Source organism: Hyaena hyaena, unplaced genomic scaffold (genome assembly GCF_003009895.1).
Source record: "Hyaena hyaena isolate Hyena2069 unplaced genomic scaffold, ASM300989v1 scaffold_1011, whole genome shotgun sequence".
Taxonomy (NCBI): domain Eukaryota; kingdom Metazoa; phylum Chordata; class Mammalia; order Carnivora; family Hyaenidae; genus Hyaena; species Hyaena hyaena.
In genome coordinates, this window is record NW_024081643.1 from 197281 (window position 1) to 213833 (window position 16553).

Consider the following 16553-nt stretch of genomic DNA (forward strand, 5'->3'; position numbering starts at 1 on the left):
CAATAAGATTTATATCCTCTTCTGGTTAATCTGCGTGACAAATTATCCTCAAACTCTGTAGCTTCAAACAGCCATTTTATTATATCTCATGAATTTGTGGGTCAGGAATTCATGCAGGACTCACAGGAAAATTCTTTTGCTCCATGTGGTGTCAACTAAGGTCACTTAGTGGTATTCACCCGGTGGGTAGGCTGGCCTGGAGGGGCCAAAATGGCTTCACTTATACACCTGGCACTTTGTGGAGATGGCTGGCAGGCTGAGCTCAGCTAGGACTATTGATCAGACGTTTATGTGTGTCTCTTTCTGGCATGGTGACCACAGCGAGTCACACTCCCTTCATGGCAAGTCAGGGCTCTCAGAGAGTATTCCAAGAAACATGAAGCAGACACTTCTAGTTTTGTGTTTGTTTTTTTAAGCAGGCTTAAAAATGTCATAGCCTTACTTCTGCTGAGGAAGTTACAGAAAATGCTGGGGCTCAAGGGTGGGCACCGTAGACTCCAACTCTTGATGCAAGAAGTATCCAAAAACTGTGACAATCTGGAACCCACCATACCCTGTCCCATTTTATCAAGCTGGGCCAGAGTTACTTCAAGTTAAAGATCACAGAGTAACATCATTGTGCCCTGCCCTGACCACTCAATAAACAACAAAAAGGGTGAACAGCTGAGAAGCCTCTTTCTTTAAAGAAAAACAGAAATGGTCATAGTCCCAAACTACAGTCATAACTGTCAAACACTGGAATTTGTGTTAAAATGAGAGAGGAAGCTGAAAACCAACAACCAACATATAACTCCTTAGACCTCCCCTTTTCTTAGTTCTTTAATTATTCCTTTGGGTAGCTAAATTGTGTTATCGCATGGTTATTTCCAGAAAAGAGATTTTTATAAAAGAAAGTGTGCAGCCCCGAAAGGTGGAGTCAATGAGCCTTTGCTCGGAGCTATCAGTTTCAGGGGCATGGGTAGTTCGTAATGGGACAAAGTCCTGATGAGACCCAGTTCACATGCAGGAAAGTAAGAGGTGGGAGCTGGAGAAGACCAGGGGATAGTGACCTATCACCTACTAGTCCAGCAGAGGGGTGGCCAGGGGCCAGGGGAAGGCTAGGCGAAGGGAAAGAGGAAGCAGCGGCTGTTGACATACTAGATATGGTCATGACGCTGAAAGACTGTCATTATGGGTTTTTGCTGTGAGCCACAGAGAACGTAATATGAATGGTGCTACCTGGGCTTGTACCGCCCACTGGCTTTGTGCACTGACTTCTTAAATCTTCAAAACTGAGAGGAGAGGCAAAGAAAATATAGCTTTGGTAAAAGGATGTTCAAGAGAATACAAACTGAAGGTTTCTCAAATCATCCTTCTTCCATTCCCACTTTTTTATTTTTGGCTAGAATGCAGCTATTTCCAATCCCACTCAAAAAGATATTTATCACCATCCATACAGTTTTTAAAAAACATTTTAATGCTTATTTCTTCTTGAGAGAGACAAAGAGAGACAGAGCATGAGTGGGGGAGAGGCAGAGAGAGACAGGGAGACAGAGCATCCAAAGCAGGCTCCATGCTCTGAGCTGTCAGCACATAGCCCAATGTGGGGCTTGAACCCACGAACCATGAGATCATGACCTAAGCTGAAGTCAGTCGGGTGCTTAGCCGGCTAAGCCACCCAGGCATCCTTCACCATCCATCCTTTTAACCAAAAGAAAAAAAAAAAAAGAAAGAAAGAAAAGAAAAAAAGAAAAACAAAAGGAGGAGGAGGAGTTAAAGACTGATTATAAGCAAAAGGCAAATGAAGAACATATACCACAGAAAAGAATCACAGAAAAAGTCCAGACAAAAAGTTCTCCATCCTTCAGAGATATTTCTTATATGATCTTCTCACTTAAAAGGAACCATCTGAAGATTTATTTTTTTTCTTTATGGCACAAAACTTTAATAAAGAGATTCTAAGACAACAGAAAGAGATAAAAACTGAGTTGGCTGCGATCAGAAAAGGAATGGAGGAAAAATCATGGCAGGAAAAAAAAGAGGTAGAATAAACGTGACTGAATTTGTGGAGAGGATCAGGTACCTGGGTGAAAGAGAAAGATGAAAGAGAAAAGAACACAGACTCAACTGGCTCTCACGGGGCAGCGTGAGGTGTCACAGGGTGTAAGTAAAACTGATTCGGAAGGACAGTCACTAAGACAGAGCTTGGTGAAATTGCAGAACACCCACGGACACCCTGCCGAAGAACCGGCTGTGGCCAAAGGAAGGAGTCTCCTTGCTTGGTTCTCTCAACAGCAACGCACACTGCCAAAGACAGAGTGTAACAGTGTCTGCAGGGACAGAAAATGCACACCTAAGTATATTTTACCTAACTAACTTGAGTTTTGAGCTCAAGCAGGCAAGAATTTAGGAATTGAGGCTTTCTGGAAATAACTATGAGATGACACAATTTTACCTCCCCAAGAGAATAATTAAAATAAGGCACTAGAAAAACGAGGGTATAATTTAAAAGGCTTGAAGTGAGTACTGAATCAATGTTAAAACAGAAAAAAGATTAGATCTCCCTAGAAATTATGCTTACAGACAGACCACGAATGGGAAGCGTTGACTACATAAAAGAATCGTTTAAGAGTCCCAGGATGCGGAAATCAAGGAGGTAGAGGAGGTGTAACTGTGCTAACTTCATTCTTCAGAGCAAGGAGGTAGAAGATAGTGTCTGGAATCAAATCAAAATGAATCTAATCTTTAAAATTTTAGCAAAAGCCAAAAACTATTAAGATGAAGAAAGGTAAACATTGATCTGACTTTCAACAAATTCTTCCTTTCTAAGAAGAAACTTTCTAAGTTTCTCTTTCTTCTGTTAAATATGAGTAAAATGATTAAAGTAGTATTTATATGGTTTTGTGAAATGTAATCATTGAGGGAAATCGGGTAGATGGTATATGGGTCTTTCTGTATTATTTCCTATAGATGCATGTAAATTTATAATTATATCAATAAGAATTTCAATAAAAATAGTATTTACAGAATAATTCCATATTTGTAAGAATTTTCTGTCTTACTACACACACACACACACACACGCACACGCACATACACAGAAAGAAATATGGAATTGTGTTCACAAAATGTTTATGCTGGGTCTTTTATTTTCTCTTGGTGCTGTGGTTTTAACTAATTATCTAAAATTTTTCTTTATATTTTTATATATTTATTGGGTTTTTAAGTAAGGAAGGTCACTTTTACAAATAAACTAATATTCATCTTCATTATTCTTTCAAGAGAATTAAGAAGCAGACACAATCAAAATATGTTTCAAAGCAAAAGGCTCCAACCACTGACATCTGAGAAACGTAATGGAGGGAGGCAGGCAAAGGTAAGTGGGAGCATGTGAACAGCTGTGTTGCCACAATTGGTAAAACCAGAGTGAGAGTGAGAGCTCGGGCCTTAGAAGTCGGGGCTTCAAACAGAAAATGCAATATTCTCTTGCAAAAACCAGTATCTGCGTTCTAGAACCGTGTGTGTTGGTTATAAAACAATGGCATAACCAAGTCCATCCAGTCCATAAGCTCTACTACCAAAAACGACTCTATAAAACACATGATGTACCCCCAGGGTATCAGTCAGATTCTCTTGATGAATGAATAACTGAATTTCAGGAAACAGCAAAGAGACAAAAGTGAGAACTTTTATCTCTGTGAGAGCCAGCGATGCCTCATTGGTGCCATCCTAAAAGAAAGACCGTGACCCGGGCCACACAACATCATCAAGATGATTTTAGGAACAAATGAGATGTTAATGTGAATTTTCCCATTTTTCCCTCCAAGTCCTCTTTTCCTCCTGCCCTTAACCCAGTAAGAAAACTATGAAAAAAAAGTTTTCTTTAGAAAAAAATAAAAAACATTTCTCTCAAAAAACCTTTCATGTTCTTTTCTCAACTTTTTTCACAGCTAAGTAATAAATAGTTAAGTGAACTATTAATTGTATCTATTAAATACATAAAGCCAGCTGAGGGCTCTCTATTCCAGATCTCAACCCAAACTCTTCAAGTCAAGATATAAAGTTGACCCTCGAATAACACAGGTTTGAACTGCATGGGTCCACTTATACACGAATTGTTTTCAAGAAATATGGGACTGTACTGTAAATGTATTTTCTCTTCCTTATTATTATTTGTTTTAATGTCTGTTTATTTTTGAGAGTGATACAGATTGTGAACGGGGGAGGGACAGAGAGAGAGGGAGACACAGAATCCAAAGCAGGCTCCAGGCTCTGAGCTGTCAGCATAGAGTCCAATGCAGGGCTCGAGCTCACAAGCCGTGAGATCATGACCTGAACTGAAGTCAGACACTTAACCGATTGAGCCACCCAGATGCCCTTCTTCCTTATTATTTTCTTAACAACATTTTCCTTTTCCTAGATACTTTATTGTAAAAATGAAGTATATAGTACATACAACAAGAAAAATGTGTTAAATGACTATGTTCTCAGTAAGGCTTTTGGTCAGTGGTGGGCTCTTAGTTCAGTTTTGGGGGAGTCAAAAGTTATACTTGAATTTTCAACTGCACAGGGGGTTGGTGCCCCTAATCCCACGTTGTTCAAGGATCAACTGTATAGTTATTGAGATCTAACTGCATGCAAAGCCCTAGACCCTGCACTGTTGATACAAAGATGACTAAGATTCACAAAATAAATTGTACGTAAGTACCATTAAGTGATGGTGATAACATACACTATGTCAGGTCCTGTGCTGCATGCTTTTTAGGCATTATTGCATTTATCCTTACAGCTCTATGGGGTAGGTATTATTAGCGCTCCCCGTAAAAGGAGATTACCTGCATCTAAGAGAGGCTCCCCATAAACAAGGATTACCTGGGTCTAAGAGAGGTTCAATAACTTGCCCAGAGTCACAAAACTAGTACATGGCAGAACTGGCACACAGAGGGCTGAGGACTTGAACCCAGGTCTGTCTGATTCTGAAGCAGGAACAAAGGGCTGCATGACCACAGAAGACAGAAAATGTAAACACATGCTTGGGGCTTTGAGGAAAGGTGTCTCAGAATTGCTGAACTGACTTTTGAAGATACAGTTTTGAAGTATATTTTCAAGGAGAGAATGAAAAGGGGAGATTTCCAGGAGAGAACACTGCATGAGTCCAAATGGAAAGGAATGAAAATGCATGGCAGGCTCAGCAACCAAAAGGTGACCTAATTCCAGGGAGAAGGTACTGGGGGAGGGATGTACATGGTGGTCATCACAGGTCCATATACGGTCATCATTGACATGCTGGGAGCCATTGAGGGTTTGCCATTTCAGACCTCAATGAAATCAAGGACTGAAAAATAACATGCTTAATGAAGTCTTGGAGTGTGGTGTACCTTTAAGTAGTAATTACCCGAGAAATAGGACGAAGTCTTTTTTAAATTAATGCAGTTTTGTTGACCCCTGCTGATAACTTGCTTACTAATAACAAAGGCAAATTCTTAAACTCATTGCAGAGATGAGGGACTCTTTTCAAAAGAAATGAAAAGATCCTGATGATGTTGATGATTATCAACTCATGTCAAGCAGTCACTAAAATAGGGTTACTACAGGACTATATCTCAAATATTTCAAAGATACTGTAAATTAGATTGCGATTTCAAACCTAATTATTTCTACACTCTACCCTCTTAATTAAAACAAAGACGTTTTAGGAAACATGAGCATCCACTATTCAGTAATATAAACCCCAACTGCAGTATCTCAGAGAAGTTGGCTACACTGGAAATGCCCATTATGAGCAAATAATACAAAGCCGCCCAAAAGTCAAACAGAAACTCTTTGTATCACCAGTTTTGTGAATTTTTACTCCTAGTGAGGAATACAGAAACTAGTAAGAGTGCTGGTCTGAAAATTATGGGCTTTGAGCGACAGCCCAGTACTGGCCATGAACTGGCTATCTTGAATTGGCAGGATTCCATTTTTCTGGGCTGCAGTTTTCTCACCTCTCAAATAAGAAACCAGAAGAAAAGTTCTCTTCCAGAAATAACCGCCTATGATTGTAAGATTATTCTCTGGAGGAAAGAAAAAAAGGCAGCATAATACACAGAAGAACTGAAGTAGATGTTAGAATAACTGGGTTCTGGCCTCTCAGCTCTTCTGCATGACAGAATATATACTGACCCTGAACAAGTCTTTTTTTCCCCCTCTTGGCTGAGGGTTTTTCCCTTTCCTTGATGGTGTTTTACTCTGTACAGCATTTGACTCTGTTTGAAGCATCAATGTAACCAACTCCTAGGAATTATTTACAGCTTCTTAGTACATTTTAACAACTTCTTCGTGTTTATTTCAATTCATTTATTTATTGCAACTTAAAAGCCGAGATACTCATAATGGTCTTCCCTAGGGGATGCTTATTCAATAGCCTATTACTTATAAAATTCCTTCAAGAGACCATGCTTAAAAGGTATTTATCTCTTACTTGGGAGCTTATGGGGAAGGGGAAGTAGTAAAGAAAAGCATAAGGAAATATTTTAGGTAGGGGAAGATAAGTTATCATTTCTTTTCTATATTTCCTGGCCCTACATGGGTCCTCAACTATATCCTCCAGGCTTCACTTGTCATTTTCTAACTTCCCTATCTTGGACAGACACTGCCACCAGCTCATGCCTTAATGACAACTTTTCTCTTAGATTTCATACAAACAATTCCTTTACCCCCTCATTTTGGCCAAGATAAAACTGGAATTTTCCAAAGTAAGATTTACTTACACTATAAGCATGCATACACAGACATACACACAATTAAAACATCCCACAAATACACAGAAATAATTATGTATGGATAGATTTGTCATCTCCAAATAGCTAAACACTAGCCACATACTGTCTTGATCATTAAACATGATGGGGACCAACTTCCTCCAATTCCAAAAAATGTAATAAAGTAAGGAAGAAATACTAGGGACATGCAAAACGTATCAAAAATTGCTGCCTCAGTCTGTCTTGGTGTATCCATAGTTATACCTTGATGACCAACAATGAAAGGATGGTGCACAGCAGGATGCAGGTGGCATGGGGGGGAGGGGCTGTCAAGAACCCTGGTTACTTCCTGCCTGACTCTCAATGCTCTCTGTGGTCTGCTCTCCAGATTATCTCCAACCATACTTCTGAGTCGTCCCCTTACAACTTAGATTAAATGCTTGCCTTTCTGTGAACAGATCTCCTTGCTTTCACGATTTTGCTCTGCTGTTCTTTCTAGAATGTTTCTAGGTGGTAACTCTATTTTCATACAAGATAAAGTCCTGTTTATCCCACTGCTGATTCAAAGGCCACCTCCTGGATAAGCCCTCCTGTCCCTATTACCATAGGACACTGTATTCCTTTCATGGGATTAAAACTTCTTTGTATAATGGTTATTTACATGCTTTCCTTATCCCTTTTATTAAAAAGTAAGCTCCCAGGTACACAGACCACATATGCTTTAGCTGGCAGACCCCTGTGTACCACGTGATCCAGAGCTTTACACAAGGGCCTCAATTAATATTGAGATAACCCTGTTATTACCTCAATCAATGATTTCCATATATCACAATTGGTAGTGAGTTGAATGGGGGCATAAGAAATTTAGTCATGCTATGGACTAAAAACAGAAAGCAGGAAGAAGGAAGAGTATGGCAAGAGAATTCTTAGATTTCTGGTTGGCATAAGGAATTGAGTAGTGGTACCATCAATAAGAAAGCGATCAAAGAACTAATTTGGGGTGGGACAGCATAAATTCAATTTTGGACATGTCCAGTTTGAAGTATCGTTGCAATATTCATGTGGAGATGGGAATCAAAAGAATGGTTATTCTAAGAACAGCCAGGATAAGCATTGTAAAAGTCCCACATAGTAAGGGAAATGACTAAATGTTCCAAAGGGTGAATAATTCTCATGATGACATAGTTACAGCCATTAGAGAAAAATTATCCTGCCCAGAAAATAGAGAGTAAAATTGAATCATGCATTGTATCACACTGAAAAAGCCCTATTATCACCTCCTACTGGTTTCTCTTTTTGTTTTGTAAAATCAAAATCCCATTCAAGTGAATTTACATGGCATAAAGTCTTATACATAAATAAAGAATTGACAGCTTGAACCAGGCTTTTAGTACTGAATGGTTGGATACTTTTTTTAGTCTGTCTAATCCTTTGAGATACATCTCGAAGTTGCCTTACATCCTGGTTTGAAAACCATATATGCTGGGACAAGTGAGGTGACTGTAAGAGCGCCACAAAAAACGGCCAGCATATCTGACCTAAGAAATAATTATGTTTGAGTTACTAACTTCTTACAAATATTTCCTTTTGCTTCTATAAAATTATAGACAAAACAACTTATATACATGAATTACCACTAGCATATTAAGGGTATCAAGTGAAATGTTAAAATTATTTTGCTTTTTATATAAAGCAAAAGAAAAATTTTTAAGGGAAACATGTTAATAACATAACCACCACAAAATGATACTCTAATTTGGGATTTATCATTCAGGTAGATGCTGGACTAGGTTATTCCTTTATTTACAAGGAATGCAAATTATACTGTGGATAATATTTTTGGGTAAATGTTCAAGATGTATAAAGAAAGAATTAAAGGAACTTATTTCCATAATGCACATAATGGATATTCATTGCTTCAATAGCTCAAAATACCCTTCCTCTTTAGGAATAAGTCCAAGATGGTTGCAAGAACAGATTCTGCCTCTCACACAGAAGCCGGAAGTGAGGGAGAAGCACATGTTTCACTGCAGTGTTTCACCACTGTGACCTAAGCACTGGGAAACCAGACGGTCTTGTAAGGAATATTTTGAAGTGGTGTGGCATTCAAGAAACCAGTGTTGCTGCAGGACATGTTGGGGTGAGGAGGGTGGGTAGCAGAGGTGGCCTCTTAGCAGGTGGTTCTTGAGGAAGGCTAGTTGTAGCTTCCTTTGCTTCAGCCTAAGCCTGGCTCTGCTGCCTCCCTCTCAATTCTCTGAGCCATCCAGTATTTTTCACTCTATTGCTTTTCTTCTTAAATTGGCTTGTATTGTTTTTAGTCAAGAGTGCTGAATAGTACATTTCAATTACAAATGACTTTCATCTATTCCTGTTAAATCAGGCAATTGAATACTTGGAAATATTGGATTCAAGAGTAAAACTTTTAAAATATTTTCTAAAGTTCTCACTGATTCAGTCTGCGCTGTAACACTGTTCATCTACCTCTTGTGAAAAATGCGTTCCCATGGTTTGGAGTAGGTCATGGGAGCAGCGACTGCATGCATACGCATCTTGATTCCACACAACAGTTGAGTAAGTTATGAGAGTGACTTGTTATATTCAGATCTTGACTTAACACAGAAGTCCACAGTGCTTCCAACACTATCCCTCACCATTATCGGGAAATTTAAAGTACTTAGTTTGTGTTCAGTTTATTGTAGGACAGTCTTCTTTAAACCTGAATTGTGGTTTAAAAAAAATTATCCATCCAAATACATACATCAAGCTGCTTCCAAAGTTAATATTACGTACAAAAAGTGTCAGTTTTGAGTTAGCTATGCTGATTTAGTACAGGCAGATTTTGGATCAACTTTACCAATGTTGGGACTGTATTGAACTGTACCAAATAAAATAATTTTGCATGATCTTGAAGACTACTTTTTCCCAAGGTGTTGCCAGTGGCATAGCACAGTCTCTCTCTCTCTCTCTCTCTCTCTCTCTTTTTTGCTGGAGTATGTCTCACACTTTGGAACTAGTATAAAAGTGTTGAGAGCAGGAAAATATTCCCTCTTCCTAGGACACAGAACTAAAATCTGTGGTCAAGAGTGTTGTGCATTAAGGATTCAAATGCCACACCTGCCCCCTCCAAACATACACTTGTGAAAGATAAAATATTTTTTAAAATATTTTTAAGTAGAATTAAAAAGACAAAGACATTCTCTAAAACAAGGCGAGTATTACAGTGGATCTAACAGGTCAGATATACCCTGGGTAAGAGGACAGAAACTATAGGCTGAAATGAAGCCCAGGGCTAGAAAAAGACAGAAGAAGCCCGAAAGGTAAAGGAAATAAAATGCCCCACTTGTAGTGAAGGCCCTGACCTAGGCTAGGTAGAGAGAATGCAACTGAAGGGGGGGTGGGGGGGCAGGGGGTTATCTCTTAGCTAGAAGACAACACTGAATAAATTCTGCATCTTCTTCCTTTTATGGAGCCAGGGGCCTGAGATGCCATAGGGTCTACCTCCTACTACTGGCTCTGTGACCAGATCTGCAATATCCTCAAGTCCTATTGGGCAGAAAGGCTTCTGAAGCTAAATTATAGCATAGCAAAACCTCCAAAATAGGAGAAAAAATGCAGAAGGAAAGAAGAAGCCGAGCAAAATCTCTCCTATTCAAGATGAGAGAAAAAACCAAAATTCTAAACCACAGAAGAAAACCAAATATTAAGGAAACAAATGACCTCAATAATCAGGACAATTCACCCTTATTGAGATTCAAATCAAAAAAAGATTGTTACACAGTCTAGACTGTTACAGAGAAAAAGGATTGGATTCACAAAAAAGAAAAATAAATTAGCTAGATATGAATAGCCAGATATAAAAAGTCAGATGTGAATTAAGAATAAATGTTTATATAAAGTGAGAAACTCTAGAAATGAAAAATACAGCTATTGATAGAAATATCAGCATGAAAAATAAGTATATAGAATAACTCTAGACTAGTCCTAGTTTAAGAATTAGTGAATTCAAAAATAATTTTTGTAGACATTTTCAAGAAAAATATATTTTGAAGAAAAAATACAGGAGAGGTGAATGAATGATAAACATAAAATAGAAAATATAAGACATATATTAGGTATATTAGGACATTGCAATATTTATCTCTTAGAAACAAAAAAATAAAAAGAATAAGAGAGGACCAATATATAAAGGAATAATGACTGAAAATTTTCTACAACTGAGTAAGACAGGAGTTTTCATATTGAAAGCACATTTTGAATTCTTAACAGGATAAACAAAAATCAGTTTTGTGACTCAGAAACAGAAGCGTTAAGACTAATACAGTGCCCAATATATAGTTGTTTTCAATAAGTTTTTCTTTATTTTGATCTCTGGAACTTAGAGCAACAGGCTTAGAATCTAAACATTGTATAGTTCAACCGTTCCTATGATGCTTGGATGCTGGGAGACAATGCTTAATGGGTCTCTCACATTTCTGTATGTCTTATATTAGCTCTTTTTCCAGATTATATTTCCAAGGATGCTTGCATAGTAAACAGTCTTAGAAGTTAGAGATAATATCTCTCCAGGACCGAAGGAAGTTTTGTTTGCTGAACAGGATAGTAAAGATAATGTCTGGGCAGGTTTGCGAGCCCTCTTAAAGGAGTGGAGTTTCCCAAGCTCAGGATTCCCAAACTGTGAGGGAAACCCACTGTATACACTCATCTATCAGCCCTAGGGTGTGTGGGGCAAGGACAACCAATATGAATATAAAACTCATGTTGCTGGCTTAACAAGAGTAGTAAAGTTCTTTGTCTCTGACCCAGGAGTCTCATATCTCCTGCCAATATGCATGAAACAGGCAGCTTAACTTATTAGCTCGCAAATAAGGTAAAATCTCAAATTCTCTATAGCTGTTGACATAGTTCTTGAGCACCCTATACATGTTGGTACACTTCAATTTCTGTTCATTTTGTTTGTTCTTATTTGTCTGCTTGCTCTGTGAAGAAGGGGTTTGTGGCCGACTTTGGAACTGTATTCAACAAAGAATAAGTGATGGACATGTATGGGCCCATGCCCACCTCTTCACCATAAACTGCATGCCTGCATCCTTCTTTTCTGCAGTTCACTCCACTCACAATGTAATGTTTCTTCATTACAGATATATGAGATCTCTCTCTCCAGCAAGGCTGTAAACTCATACAGGCGAGGACTACTACCTCCAGAGAGGTCTACCATTATTACGTCATTTACTCATGTGAATAAAGCCTGCGCTTTGGGATCAAGATTTGAATCCCTGCTAAGTTGTTATTACATGTGCAGCCTTGGACAAGTTAATTAGCCTTTGCTAACTTATCAGCTGTGAAAATGGGGCACGGGGTGTGCCAGAACATTTCACTCAGGGCTGTTGTAAATCACATGAGATAATATTAAGTCCTAATACAATGTCTCCTTTTAAGTCATGTACTATTTTCTACTTACTTTTCCCAACTTATCCCTAAATAGTGATATGCTCCTGAGACAAAACTAACAGAATTCTCAAGAATAAATTGAAATTTCAAAAGACTACTGTTTGACTTAGCACTGTCTCTAGGAATTTTTCTTAAGGAAACAATAAGGGATTCATGTAATGGACAACTCTGTTCATTGAACTCTGTTCAATGTCTAATAATAGGGGATTGTTTAAATCAATCACTGAATAGTCATACAGGGTAATATTCTGCAGTAATTTAAAAATCTGTCATAGAATGACATGGATATTCACCATTCAGTGAAAGCAATCATGTATTTCCAATACACATATCAGTGGATGAGGATAGAGAGCTCAGAAATAAACCCATTCTTATATAGCCAATTAATCTAGGACAAAGGAGGCACGAATATACAATAGGGAAAAGACAGTTTCTTCAATGGTGCTAGGAAAAGCTGGACAGCTACATGCAAAAGAATGAAACTGGACCACTCTCTCACACCATACACAAAAATAAACTCAAGATAAATTAAAGATCTAATGTGAGACCCAAAACCATAAAACTAAAAGATAACATAGGCAGTACACTTTTGGACATTGGCCTTAGCAACATATTTATGGATATGTTTCCTCAGTCAAGGAAAACAAAAGCAGAAATAAACTATCAGGACTACTTCAAAATAAAAAACTTTTGCATAGAAGGACACCATCAACAAAACGAAAAGGCAACTTAGTGAATGGGACAATTATATGCAAATGACCTATCCAATAAGGGGTTAATATCCAAAATATATAAAGAACTTCTACAACTCAACACCAACAAATAATCTGATTAAAAATGGGAAGAAGACACTTGTGGGGATGAGCACTGAGTGTTACGTGGAAACTAATTTGACAATAAACTATTTGTAAAAAAAAAAAAAAAATGGGAAGAAGACCTGAATAGACATTTCCCAAAGATATCCATACGTCCAACAGACACATGAAAAGATGGTCAAGATCTCTAATCATCAGGGAAATGCAAATCCAAACCACAATGAGATATCACCTCACACTTGTCAGAATGGCTAGTATCAAAAAGATAAGAAATAATTAAGTATTGGTAAGGATGTGGAAAAAAGGGAATGCTTGTACACTGTTGGTGGGAATGTAAATTGGTGCAGCCACCACGGAAAACAGTATGGAGATTCTTCAAAATATTTTAAATTGCTATACTACACAATGCAGTAATTCCACTACAAGATATTTACCCAAAGAAAATGAAAACACTAATTTGAAAAGATACATAAACCCCTGTGTTCACTGTAGCATTATTTACAATAGGTAAGATATGGAAGCAACCCAAGTGCCTATTGAAAGATGAATGGATAAAGAGGATGTGGGTGTGTGTGTGTGTGGGTGTGTGTGGGTGTGTATGTGTGTATAGTGTGTATGTGTGTGTGTATATATATAATATATATATAGGTATATATATAAACATGGAACATTACTCAGCTATAAAAAAGAATGATATCTTGCCATTTGCAACAACATGGATAAAGCTAGAGGGTATAATGCTAAGTAAAACAAGTCCTGGTATGCCTGGGTGGCTCAGTTGGTTAGGTGTCCAACTCTTGATTTCAGCTCAGGTGATAATCTCACAGTTCATGAGATTGGGCTCTGCGTGGGGCTCTAGGCTGACAGTATGGAGCTTGCTTTGGATTCTCTTTCCCTCTCTCTTTGCCTCTCCCTCACTTGAGTGCACACACATGCTGTCTCCATCTTTCTCAAAATAAATGTTAAAAAAAAAAGTCCAACAGAGAGAGACAAATCCATATCATTTCACTTATATGTGTAATCTAAAAAATAAAACAAAGAAACAAACAAAAACAGACTCATAAATGCAGAGAACAAATTGGTGGTTACCAGAGGGAAGAGAGTATGGGGTGGTGGGGGGAGTGGGCAAAATAGGTGATGGGGCTCACAAATAAAAAAAGCAGGCTACAGAACACATAAATACTATTCCAATTTCTTTAAATGTATATCCATTCATAAGATACTAAAAGGTTATAGATTAAAATGTTATACTTGATTGATTTTGTTATATACTTCCCTGTATCTTCTCAATTTCCTGAAATAAACATACATACTACCTATAATAAGAAGCACATTCGATATTATAAAAACTATACATAGTATCTTATTAGAAACCCAAGTGGGAAGTAGGAATCATGTTAAAATGATTTTTTAGGGGCGCCTGGATGGCTCAGTTTGTTAAGCGTCCAACTTCGGCTCAGGTCATGATCTCATAGTTCGTGGGTTCAAGCCCTGTGTCGGGCTCCATGCTGACAGCTAGCTCAGAGCCTGAAGCCTGTTTCAGGTTCTATGTCTCCCTCTCTCTCTGACCCTCCCCTGCTCATGCTGTCTCTCTCTGTCAGAAATAAATTTAAAAAAAATTAAAAAATGATTTTTTAATATAGTTCAGCCTGAAAAAAGATTATACCAAGAAATAACACTATCAGAAAGTCTTGGAAGGTTTATGTTCCTTTTTAATCTCAAATCTAAGACACCTTACTTTACAGAAGAGCAGAAAACACAAGAAGATACAGGCCAATACTAATCATCTACTGAAGTTTATATTCTTTATTCTGATGAAATTGTTTAGAAAATGTTGCCAGCGGGGCGCCTGGGTGGTGTAGTCGGCTAAGTGTCCGACTTTCGCTTAGGTCATGATCTCGCGGTTCGTGGGTTCGAGCCCCGTGTCGGGCTGTGTGCTGACTGCCAGCTCAGAGCCTGGAGCCTGTTTCAGTCTGTGACTCCCTCTCTCTCTGACCCTCCCCTGCTCACGCTGTCTCTCTCTCTCTCTCCTAGAAATAAATAAAACGTTAAGAAAAAAAATGTTGCCAGCAATGTCACCAATACTGGGACACAACTCAACATGTGAATTCACTTTTAATGCAAGTATTACCTTTTCTCCCAACCACAATGAAGCAATTTAAATGAGTTCATTCCTTACCTTAACACCTACTGCCTTATAAAATTGTTCAGAGTCTTTAGAAGATGCTTGGAATGAAGATATCATTTGATTACCTGGCTTTTTCTGTGCCTCCCATGCCTTGATGAATGTCAATGAATTCCATTAGCTGCTTCTGCAACATCATATCTTTGCCTTCAATTTGAGTAATGAATTTATGCTGTAAAAGATCTGATACTGTTGGACGCTTTTCATAATCTTTGGTCAAGCACCTGCACTGGCCAAAAAAAAAAAAAAAATGTAATTGTTAGGTAAGTTCGAGTTTCAGGATTATTATTCATATTGCTAAGGACTACTGTAACACAGGAGAGCAATGCTCCTCACAAATGTTTGTTCTGCAAAGCGGGTTTCAAAAAAAATGTCAAGCTGCAATATGATGAAATGCATGTTGACAAAAGTGCTCACATTGGTGAGTGATGACACTGTAGTGATACCAACTTCTGACTAAACATTCCTCCCTAGCAACCTAGCAAGCACACTGGCATAGAGGTCATTAAATGTGGTCTCTGCTGCAAAGTCTCCTTTATAAGCAAGTAGCTAACAAAGGAAGGACCGAAGTCATTACAGTTTGAATGCTTATCTAAAATTAAAACAAACTTTTCCTTTTCCCTCTCATGAGACTTTGAAAGGCTTCTCAATTGATCTATTTCTTTCTATGTGATCAAACTGCTAACCTACTGGAGACGGCTAATGTGTTGAGGATGTTTAAATTCCACACGAGTAGATGTTTTTGGAGATCGGTATATAAAGCAGATGTACTAAGGCACACTGCACCTCTTGGTAGGTTCAACGAGATCGTAGCATGAGGAAGGATAAAGGTAGTGAGAACACCTGAAATAGCATCACAGAAGGGACGTTTGAACAAAGGGGACATTTAATCAGCCATGACAGGTGTCTTCAAATATTTGAAACTGGGATTAGATTAGTTTTTAGTGGTCAAACGGGACAAAAAGCCTGGGATCGATTCGAGGAATTAAGGGAGAAACAGGGGCACCTGGGTGGCTCAGGTGGTTAAGCGTCTGACTTTGGCTCAGGTCGTGAGCTCATGTTTGTGAATTCAAACACTGCGTCAGGTTCTCTGCTGTCAGCACAGAGCCTGTTTCAGATCCCCTGTCCCCTTCTCTCTCTGCCCCTCCCCTACTTGCATTTTCTCTCTCTCTCTTCTCTCTCTCTCTCTCTCAAAAATAAATAAAACATTTTAAAAAATTAAAAGAGAAACAGATTTCAGGTCAGTATAAGGAAGAACTTTCCAACAGGAAGGCTACTCAAAGACAGAATGGGCTGCACTGGGAAGTATGATTACCTTTATTAGGGATGGTTACATACTGATGGATGGCCCCTCAGTGCACATGTTCAAGAAGGATTTATGCT

The 16553-nt window shown here is 38.4% G+C and overlaps 1 protein-coding gene across 1 annotated transcript in view; it reads right to left on the reverse strand.

The window, feature by feature from the left end:
* The window catches only part of MYO3A (myosin IIIA), a 234417-nt gene that overhangs the window by 154959 nt on the left and 62905 nt on the right, over positions 1 to 16553 (reverse strand). Inside the window, exon 9 of the mRNA XM_039221773.1 lies at positions 15239 to 15394. Within this exon, the coding sequence (XP_039077704.1) occupies positions 15239 to 15394 (156 nt within the window). The remainder of the gene's footprint in view (positions 1 to 15238; positions 15395 to 16553) is intronic.